The sequence below is a fragment of the Canariomyces notabilis genome, assembly GCF_033297395.1.
Source record: "Canariomyces notabilis strain CBS 508.74 unplaced genomic scaffold N656scaffold_3, whole genome shotgun sequence".
In the NCBI taxonomy this organism is placed as follows: Eukaryota; Fungi; Ascomycota; class Sordariomycetes; order Sordariales; family Chaetomiaceae; genus Canariomyces; species Canariomyces notabilis.
The window spans coordinates 231371-241340 of record NW_027041825.1 but is presented as its reverse complement, the minus strand read 5'-3'; the positions used below and the strand labels follow the sequence as shown (position 1 = coordinate 241340).

At 50.9% G+C, this 9970-nt stretch overlaps 3 protein-coding genes across 3 annotated transcripts; 1 reads left to right on the top strand and 2 right to left on the bottom strand.

The window, feature by feature from the left end:
* Window positions 1-571: 571 nt before the first annotated feature.
* N656DRAFT_746624 (ferric reductase-like transmembrane component) lies at window positions 572-3400 on the bottom strand. Its single transcript, XM_064812929.1, has 3 exons — window positions 2545-3400; window positions 2326-2413; window positions 572-2257 (listed from the first exon to the last, which is right to left on the bottom strand). The coding sequence occupies exons 1-3, from the start codon at window positions 3081-3083 to the stop codon at window positions 812-814; spliced, it is 2073 nt and encodes a 690-aa protein (XP_064673087.1). The 5' UTR covers window positions 3084-3400; the 3' UTR covers window positions 572-811.
* A 2330-nt stretch (window positions 3401-5730) lies between these two features.
* N656DRAFT_775404 (uncharacterized protein) lies at window positions 5731-6735 on the top strand. The gene is made up of 4 exons (XM_064814435.1): window positions 5731-5776; window positions 5830-6135; window positions 6245-6378; window positions 6460-6735. Exons 2-4 carry the CDS (start codon window positions 6021-6023, stop codon window positions 6523-6525), a joined length of 315 nt encoding a protein of 104 aa, XP_064673086.1. The 5' UTR covers window positions 5731-5776; window positions 5830-6020; the 3' UTR covers window positions 6526-6735.
* A 234-nt stretch (window positions 6736-6969) lies between these two features.
* N656DRAFT_826710 (uncharacterized protein) lies at window positions 6970-7940 on the bottom strand. The gene is made up of 3 exons (XM_064818489.1): window positions 7582-7940; window positions 7244-7508; window positions 6970-7160 (listed from the first exon to the last, which is right to left on the bottom strand). Exons 1-3 carry the CDS (start codon window positions 7860-7862, stop codon window positions 7098-7100), a joined length of 609 nt encoding a protein of 202 aa, XP_064673085.1. The 5' UTR covers window positions 7863-7940; the 3' UTR covers window positions 6970-7097.
* Between the last annotated feature and the right edge of the window lie 2030 nt (window positions 7941-9970).

The following is a 9970-nucleotide window of genomic DNA, read 5'->3' as shown; positions in this document are numbered from 1 at the left end:
AAAAGAATAACCAGAGAGAGGAAGCTGTATATAGTTCACGATCTCTACGGCCTACGGGCATCACGATAGCTTCCTCAGTAAGCAATGCAAGCAGTTGTCTTTGCTACTGTGTGAACACTTGCTTGTGCACTTGTTGTAGACCCTTTGGCTCTACCGAACCTCACCCCGTTCGAGTCAACCTTCAGTCTGAGGAGTCCCTTTCAGTGGTGGGGGACCGAGATTCGTCACACTAGGCACTTAGCGAATTCGCTTCAATTTGCTTGTAGGGCGTATAAGCCATAGAACTACTACAATTGCTAGCCATCTTTAGAAACGCTTTTACTATTAGAGCCCGATTAGAAGCTATTTTAATAGTAGTGAAAATCACTATAGTGATGAAGAGGAAAAGACCTAGGTATATTGTAGGTAATAGTATTATACAATCGAGTATGATTGAGTGGGAACTAGAAAGTACGTTGTACAGTAGGTGGAAAAGAACTTGACGGCTGGGCGGGAAATGCTTAAGTTGGATTTAAATAGAATTATTGGGGTTAAGTTTCCTGCCCCAGCGTGAGCCTAGTCAATAAAAATTGTGGTTTTTTAGTTTTGGCACACTTCCGCCAAAACGCTGCCGTAAAGTCTCCTCGGGATAGGCAAGTACCCCACGGCCACGGGGGTTTGTGTACAGTACCTATGCCGGGATCCCTAACCTTAACACTAACAGGCTTGACTCGTCATCAAACGATTAAAGACATCAAAGCTCATAGATATCCGACGACTATAATACTGCCCGTGCCTTATATATCCAAACGTGGGCGCTGGGATTGTATCATTACCATGAATACGCGTCAACCTCAAGCTCAAAAACAGCCCTGCCCCTTCTGCCAGCGGCAGCAACCGCGGCCCTAACATCGTCACAAAGCCCACCCGGCCCGGCGACAACGACGCCGATGCGGCTCCATCCGGCATCCTCCTCCTCGGCAATCAGATCTCTAGCATTGAACCGTCGGCCAATTCTGACTTCTTTAGTCGCAACGCCATTCAAATCCACTCCGTCAACCAGGCAGCGTGCCGATTCCGCAACACTCCAAACCAGCTTTGTGTTCCAATGATTGTACGCCCACGGCAACACGCCGGTAATGCCGATACCGCCTGCTATTAGAAGAACTCGATCGCAGCGCAGCACGTCCCGCCTGGTATTGTTCGAATAAGGCCCTTCGAGGAGCGTGACCAGGCCGCCGTGAGAACGCAGGTGCTTCGTAATACCCATCGACTTTTTGATATAGAGTGTAATTCCGGTCCCGACGTTCCTACTCAGAGCGCTCTTCACCTGTGCTTTAGCGAGCTGCTTCTCGTCATCGTCCCGAGGACATGGGCTGCCGGTATCGTTGCTGTTCCCACCTGCCTGCTGAAGCATGTATGTCGGGATGACGGAAAACGGGTGGTTCTCCCACGGGCGCAGCGGGATCAGCGTCGGGAAGTAGACATATACGTGCCGGCCCGGGTCGGAGCCCCAGCGGATGCCGGGAATGTCGACTCGAACGTAGCCCTTGCCCATATCCGTCACCTTTGCCCTGCGGACGCCGCTCTTGAACACGCGCACCACGCGCATGAGCCGGTCAAAGAACCAGAGCACCATCCCAAGGTAGAGCCAGATCTCGTAACCCCACAGGTTGGGAAGGTACATGCCCATGCTCGCGTACCAGAGGATGATGTGGTACCAGGTCCCGACGATGACGAAGACGGCCAGAAGGATGTGCGAGATCAGAAAGAGCTCGTACTGCGGCTTTCGGATGTACAGGCCACTGACCAAAGTAAGGAGGACAGTTGCCATGGTGGCGACGGCGCCCCATATCCACCACGTTGTGTTTGCGTTGTGGGCGTAGACCTGCAGGCCGATGATGGAGTGGACGACAACGTAAAGCATAAACACGCGGGCGACCCAGCGGTGCAGGAGGAGATAGGTTGAGTGCGACCAGTCGGAGAACCACAGGAGAATGTTATTCCTCGATGAGAAAAGGAGGATGATAGGAAGGACCATACAAGCCAAGGCGCCAGTGCGATATAGAATGTAGGCTGACAGTTCCGACCACTGACTCGAAAACCATGCGCTCGGTTGCCGGGTCTGATATTCGACTGCGGCCCCAATCACATTCAGGGAGACGAAGATGGCGATATAGATGCTCTGACCGACCGTGGGACCGTTGCCCAGAAGGAATGGTAGGGGCCGTACTTGGTACGTGCCAATGAGGCTTGGATAAACGAGGTACGGTTTGGCCTGGATTGCGGAGGACTGGCATCAGCACGTGTGGGTGGTAGAACGGGGGATGAGACATGTCAACCGACCCGGTCTTGGATGGTCTTCCCAAAGGGCAGATAGTTCAGCACTGCAAGCAGCAGCGGAATCCCAACAGCCGTGACGATTATGGCGATACTATGCAAATCGCTTGTTAGCTTTCAATCTGCCCCGGTCAAAAGTTGTAAGCATGCAAGAGGTAGTACTAGTACTGCTAGTACCAGACTGAAGCAATAACTGAAGCATCCTAGGAAACGGCGTTCTCAGACCTGAACTTGGACTCGGTGACGCTCTCTTCATACACCCTGCCCAGGGTGTTCCATTGCATCTGGTAAGAATCCTGCACAACGAGCGAGGTGCGGTTGAGATGAGTGTCGGACGGAGATAGCTGGTACGTGGGCGGCCGAGGGTCGACATTCGCGAGGGCAACCTGGTAAGACCATTTCGGAGGAACCGCGCTGCTCCCAGTAACAGTCTGCTCCCAGTAGTATTCGAGCTTAGAGGTGGCAATGCCGTATTCGGCGCACTTGGAGCTCAGGCACCAGGCAACGGAGGTCAGAAAAGGTGTGTCTTGAGCGAAGCAGTCAGGACCTGTTGCCATCATTGACGGATCATGAGCATGAGTGGCTCCCTCGTCCTTGGAGCATTCTAGCTTATACGATGTGAAGGACCGGAGGCAGCTCTCCGCACAAAGCGGATCGTAGGGATATCTGCCATAGCCAACAATCTGCTGTTGGGTAAAGGCGGGCCCAGCGACGAGGACCAGGAGTGACACAAGTGCCAACCGATTGATAGGAGCAGATTTCATGATTCAGATTAACGCCTGTAAGCTGCAAGGCCGCCGAGCGGTTGACTTAGGCCCACTGGGCTCAGGTTGATCCTACAGTCCTTCTTCGGCTGCCACCAGGGTATCGAAGTACGCGGCGTGGACTGGATGCTGACGATTGACGGGCTCCAGCTGCTGACAACGGAGACGAGATTCAATAAGGACATTCGAGACTGGAGAGGATCGTTCAACAACATGGAGATTGACAACGAAGCGTCTTAAGAGTTGCAAGAAAGACTGCATGGCAACAATCAACCGTGGACGGATAATACCAGCTGACAAAGTTCCTGACCCCAGAGTCTTGGCTTTAGCCTTTGGGCGGATGAGTTGATATGAGCTAGTTTCTCGACAACTCATTGGTGTGCCAGAAATTCAAACCTCTCAAATGCTGCAAGAGCAACCGGGCATAGCACGGTGGCGCCTTCCTTCAAGGGACTTTCTCGTCCTTTTTCCGTCTTTTGTAAGACCGCAAGGTCTCGTCAGTGACAGTCACGAAGCACATTATGATAGCTCACCTTTCGAGCGAGCAGATTCTGGCTTGGCTCTTGGTTCCAGAGGTGTGGTATCAAGGGCAACAATTGCATCTATCTGGTGCTACAACTCCTAGGACATGAGCGTGCTGCAATGGATGCGCCTGGCTTGATTGGGAAGTCTCAATGGCAGGAATTGAACTGGGAATCTTGGACTGGAGCTGTCGACAGACAACCTCTCTGCCAACGCCCCTAGGGCCCTAGCCACGACCGCAACAAAACTTGGCGACACCGGAAACTTGCCGTAAATACGAAAACATAATTCACATCAGCTCCCCGGCGCCCCCTCCCCCCTCCCCTTAGTCAGGGGCAGACGAGCACGAGATGCTCTTCTCCTTGATTACAGGAAGAGTTGCGCCCCTGGAGTCAACAAAGGGCTTCATCAAGCTATCAAGACCGAAAGCTCAGTGATACAGCCTACATACCTGGTAGGTACTCATCTAGGTAAGTAGGCTCAAGTCAGCTTACCTCTGTAGAAACCCAGTTCGGCGCATGTGCACTGCTTGGTTAAGGTAAGGTAGGTACCAGTGAGTTCAACAACTGGATTAGTACTTCCTGGTAGTAGTTTCGAGTACTAACGTCACTGTATAGCTAGAATACTGCTTCATTCACGTACTGTTCACAATTAACTTTGTCTTTAGCCCCAGGATTTTACTATTAGCAGATATCTTCGACAACATAAAATTTGGAGCTGTTCTCCCCCTTCAAATCCCACCATTCCATGTCTACTACATGTTTTAGGATCGGATAGTACCGCAAACAGCTAACCCCATAACTCCGTACTTCAAACTCGACCTTTCTCCTAGTGTTTGTTGTCTCTCGTTGTCGTTTGCACAATCTAGATTGGATGGAGCCAAAAAAACACTGCCCCTTAGTCAAACACCACCCTCCAGTTTGAGATCTGGACGAACTGCCAGTGGAGAATACCAAGACACAAGCCAATCTGGCCAACACTTGATTAGGCTTCTCCTCTCGGATTTTAATCTCTTGTCGAGTTGTCTGAAGACCGCCATGTCACATTGGGGCAACATCTCGCCGACGGCAACCACCGACGGCATTGCCGACGCAGTTACACCCCGGCATCTATAGGAAAGACATCGACGCTACAAGCTGAGGCCCACAGCCACTCAATTGCTCGACTTTAACCACTTGCAATAACTGAGTTGAACCCCGGAAACTCTCTACGCTGATAACCCATGGACTTGGTATTGTGTGTATGTACTACACGTAGGCACATGTACTACTACTTACATGCCGACCTTAGGTACCTGGGTACAAGTACCTATCAAGGCTATGAATGAACCATGTGTACTAGGATAGTACGTTATGAACTTGAACTTGAGAGTGGTACCAGACTGTTACTAGTACTGTTCAAGCAACAACAGTATGCTGTAAGGCTCCGTCTGTCTTGACAGGACGCTTCGCCACGAGGTTTTCGGAGACTTTGAAGCGGAACTCGCCTAATAGCAATCAAAGCGTGCAGTCGATCTTTGGGATTTAGATTACCTCCCCACCACCACGGCAGCTCTCTCGCTCGTGTGGGTATGCTGGGAGTCTTTAGACCCTGCATCGGGTTGAACTTGTTCCGACCAGTTGATTGGTGCTGTGCCACGGGACAGGAAGCAGAGCTGCAGAGGCGATCCACGCATCTCCGAATCATCAATGTGCAGCTGTCAACATAGCGTGTGTAAATAACAAGAACCCTAGTGTAGAGGTAGCTTTGCCGGCGTGAGGGGAATGATCTTGGTTTCACAGCATAAAGTTACCTGCCTCAGTCAAGCAGTGAATGGCACCTAGATATATAACCGCTTTGCGTAGAGATATTCTACATCGCTCGCAGAGCTATCCTATCTGAGTCTATGTGATGCTCGCGGCACCATAGTATGCCCCTAGATGCCGAAGGCAAGTCTGGTAGCTTCGTTCTTACTACCTATGCAATGAGGCTTGGGCAAACCACTTCAATGGCACCCAGGCTTGACCGGCTCGTTGAGCTGAACCCCTGAAGATTAAAGACCCATAATATCAATATCGTCTTGAAACGACTCCAAGGTTCTTCTAGATGCCGAGTCTCATCAAGCCCTTCAGGAGACATGCGTTTCTCAGCAGATTAAGCTCTATCGGCGGGCCGATGGTTGTGTGAATCAGGTATGCTCCGCGGCTCAAGCCAAGAGGAGATGGTGTCACTTACTTGAAGAAAGATTTCAATACTACATGCCACTCTCTCAGTTGGGGAGTGATGAGGGAAACTGAAGTATAAAGAGACGGTAGACATTCCTCTTCTGCTGCCAGAGTTCTTCGACATCACGACCGGCTCACTGCAGTCACAACCAGTTCACAACTTGATCCCAATCTCCATTCGTGAGATCAACGACCACAAGCCCCCGCAAAAATGAAGCTCGCTATCACGTCCACTCTTGCCCTCCTCACGGCTGCCATGGCTGCTCCTAGCTCCAATCTGGTTCATTCCGGCGTGACCCCTCGCGCCGAGTTCAACCAGGCCGAAGGTGCGTATGAGAGGACATGACAATGACATCTAGCCTGAGTGATATCCTTTTTCCAAATCAATGCCCAAGAGGGTCGAACTGACATGTGTCTAACGTTGCTTGCCGACAGTCTTCTCTTTCGCCCCATCGGCCGCTTGCAACGTGCTCAGCTGCATTGGCGTCATTGGCCAGGCCCTCTGCATTGCTGATGCCATTGATCGCGACGACTACGCTGCCATTCTCAAGTGTGCTGACAGAAAGGAGGTAAGCAGGGGGTTCTTTCAGAATCTTTGAAGAAGGGATTGCTAACCAAAGCCCACCTTTGTGCCTGTGCTTGATTTACAGCTGTGCGGTTGTGCTGGCTGCTTCAACGACCTGAGCGACTTCCTCACCAAGTACGGCCTTTGCTAGCCGTATGGCGCCGCTCTATCTAGCACATGTGTGCTGGACGGATGGTGGCAGATTCCGCAAGGAAATGCTGTTCAAATGTTAGCCTGTGGAGAAACGGACTCCCCTGTCTGTAGCCGGATCTTCAGGAGGGAGCAGGCCCTTGAGAATGCTTTACTATTTCATCACTCGTTTTTGGACCAGGTACCTGGGTTAGGAGTAGTTGAATTGAGCTCTTCTTCACATCACTCTTCAGGTTACGACGTGCGCATGACATATTTCACGTATCATTCGTAACTCTTGAGCATGGACGGGAAGTAGTAACAGTCACTAGGCACGTGCTGGTAAGCCAAGGTAACTTCAAAGTCACCCGACTGGAAGCAATTGAAGCGTACGAGATATTGCCATTGCTACTGGTAAAGTCACTGCTCGGGCAACATGGAATGAAACATCATTATAACCAATGTTGGCAAGTACAACTAAGTTTGTCACTCAATATCTCGGCAAACATGAAGATAAACCACGTCAAAGGGCCGCTGTCAGGTAGGGAAACAGCTGGCCAAAACCCCTTTGCACCCGTAAACCCCTGGCGTCGCCTAACGGCACTTCCTCCATTCCAGAGAGACGTTGAGGGTAAGCTTGCCGCTGATCCGATCGACCTGCGCAAGAAGTAGTAGTTAGTGAACTACCTAAGGCAGACTGGTAGAGCAATCTTCTTCTAGAAACAATGGATGGTACTCACAGCGATGAGCGCCTGGGACCTGGTCGGGGAGATGTTGCACTGAGTGTTCATGTTCATGATGGAAGTGGTACCGCCGCAGGGAGACCACGAGACCACGTCGGGGTCGGCCGTGAGCGTGAACGGGCCCTCCCGCTCGCCGGGCAGCGACAGGGAGTAGACGCTGGAGCCCGGGACACCCGTGAAATCGAACGTGTTGGTGCAGAGACCCCTGGCGCCGGCCGGGATCTGGGCGAAGCCCTTCATGTCGGTGCCGAGAGTGGCAAACCTGGGGAGGGAGTCAAGCCGTTAGCTGCCTGATTCTGTCTCATATGTTTGGGACCGTGACGGCTCCCTCTTACTGGAAACCCTCGTCAAATTCCAAGTTCAGGGTAAGCTTGCAGTTCTTGCGCCAGTCGGCGGCCTTGGTGCCGGGACCAGTCTGGATGATGTACTCGGAAAAGGTCACCTCCATGAGCGTCTTGGTGGCATCGATTTGGACATCGGCCGTGCCTGCTGGGCAGCCTGAGCCAAGGAGCGAGACACCGACGACCCGGACACTGCTGGGAGTGACACTGGGCGTGTTCAGGGGCGGAGCCGCCGCAACGAGGGGAAGAAGACCGAGAAGTGAAACAGGCTTCATTGTGAAGAGATGGTTTAAGTTGAACCGTGATTTCAGTTGTAGATGTTTCTCGCCCTGTTGGTGTCTGGTAGAGCTGGTCGCCGATGTCAGTGCCCCTGAGCTCGAGAAAGAGGCAGGCAAGGCACATATATATAGGCAGGCGTTGCCTTAATCGGGGAGCAGCAGCCTGGCATGGCAGCCCCCTGATTCCGTTGATCCCGGGATAACCGATAGCATCCTACTAGTAAACAAGCCCTTGATGTTTGGTTCCTACATGACATCCTGCTTCCAAGATGAGTTGCTATAGTGTCGTGCCCTTCTTCACTTAACATACAATCTCGGGCAAATTGAATTCTCATGTCTCCGGTCCAGGACTCCAGGTTCACCTCTGTAGAAGCTAGGTGCGCAAGTTTCCACGAAGGGCTTTTTAGAGGAGCGTATATTGACCCGGGTTTAAGCGAATCTAAAACCCATCCGCTCTCGTATGTAAAGTCAGCCCGTGTCCTGAACCCCTGATCATTGACCAATATGGAAACAGGGCCAACAGCCGCAAGTTAGGCCGCAAAATGCCAAAAGTCTGTTTGTTATGCCCAGAGCGGCCCGCTAAGAACCAACTATCCGGCCCAAACATATGTCAGCTTCGCTAACGTTAATATGGTGAATACGGCCATTGCATTCTCACCGCTTCCATGTATATTGATTGCGGGAAATAAGGTAGAGTAGCGTTCCCGAGAGCTACAGCCTGGAACCCCTTTCCAACTCGGCTGCGATTGGCCAAACGGCTCTGTCAGCACTATAGCTGGGCGTATATATTTAGACTGGAGTTCGTGATATAGACAATGGCGGTTCCTGCATATAACCAGATCATTTGTTGGCTGAGTAAGTCGCGGAAGGATTGCAGGCGTCAGTAAAGCGTCAGTATTAGGTCCTTTATTTGACCTGCTTCTGGAAGTATACAGACATACTACACGTGTCTTCCCATATGTCTTCAACTCCACAGATCCATTGTCTAGCCGGGTCCTGAACTTCTGATTATAGTGATTTTAAAGTAGATCTCATCACGACATCTGCGGTCACAAGCCCTATTTTTAGTTTCTTTCCGAGCCGGTCTTGGAACCCATTCGAGGGAACAAACCTGGACTCGGAGGTGCAAAGAGCTCCAGGATGATGCTCGAGCAAATATTCCGCCAGGACATTGGGATTGCGCACGTGATGATCATGAGGTCGCGGAAGCCAACTTGAACGGCTGGGAAACTAAAGTATGGTGTTAAGAATTCCTTCTACTCTGCCAAGGATATTCTAGGAGAAGTGACAGCGCAGGACTTATCTCAAGAGAGCGATTCCCGTGATATGGAAAATGGAAGCGACGGCCTTCCTTGTTGTTGCTCAGTTGTTTAGCTCTTACCGACGTTGTTGAAGAGACTCAGAAGACGATGAGTAAGAGGTACCTTATTCGAAAGCATCATACTGTATTGCAGTTACCCTTGACTCTTGATGAATTGGACCTTAACATTGAATGCATTACATCATGATGGAACATTGAGATCAGAGTATATACCTTACCTACGGAGTACCAGACTACCAGTATCCGCCTTACGGATGAATGCTAAAAGCTAAACGCAAACCGTTGAAGTTGACACTCCTATGGTTCACTACCTATGACCATGATATCGATACCAGCGTTGAATGATGTGGTTAGAATTCCGATAGGGCATGTCAGCAGATAACCAGATACCACCTTGCCACCATCCCACCATCTCTGGCATCTCATTCTCAGCGCAAATTCCGGCAATTTGGAAGCGATTGACATATCAGGCATGGATTGACACAAACCCGACCACCAAAAACTGTTATTGAGCATTTCTTGGGAGAGAGGAGGTGGTTTTTGGTAGTTTTCTAGTTATTAGAGCCTAGTGCAGCTGTATGTCGTCGATTCCTTGAGTCGTTGTTTGCAGTGCCTCTGATTCATGGCCCCTGACCTTGAAAAGTTCAAACTTGTTCACCATTACAGTCAGTCCTAACCGAGCAGGATGGCATTGCATTTGTCTCGACTCAGACATCTGCAAAGTATGACATTAGATAGAAAACAACAAACGTTAGCATCGAACTGCCGGGGATTGGCGTTGAGG

Coding starts and splice junctions, on each gene's coding strand:
- N656DRAFT_746624 (XM_064812929.1), bottom strand. CDS start 3,083: ATGAAATCTGCTCCTATCAATCGGTTGGCACTTGTGTCACTCCTGGTC. Junction 2,414..2,544: donor GTCACCGAGTCCAAGTTCAG/GTCTGAGAACGC, acceptor CGATTTGCATAG/TATCGCCATAATCGTCACGG. Junction 2,258..2,325: donor GGAAGACCATCCAAGACCGG/GTCGGTTGACAT, acceptor TCCGCAATCCAG/GCCAAACCGTACCTCGTTTA.
- N656DRAFT_775404 (XM_064814435.1), top strand. CDS start 6,021: ATGAAGCTCGCTATCACGTCCACTCTTGCCCTCCTCACGGCTGCCATG. Junction 6,136..6,244: donor CGAGTTCAACCAGGCCGAAG/GTGCGTATGAGA, acceptor GCTTGCCGACAG/TCTTCTCTTTCGCCCCATCG. Junction 6,379..6,459: donor AGTGTGCTGACAGAAAGGAG/GTAAGCAGGGGG, acceptor CTTGATTTACAG/CTGTGCGGTTGTGCTGGCTG.
- N656DRAFT_826710 (XM_064818489.1), bottom strand. CDS start 7,862: ATGAAGCCTGTTTCACTTCTCGGTCTTCTTCCCCTCGTTGCGGCGGCT. Junction 7,509..7,581: donor GAATTTGACGAGGGTTTCCA/GTAAGAGGGAGC, acceptor CTCCCTCCCCAG/GTTTGCCACTCTCGGCACCG. Junction 7,161..7,243: donor GGTCCCAGGCGCTCATCGCT/GTGAGTACCATC, acceptor CTTCTTGCGCAG/GTCGATCGGATCAGCGGCAA.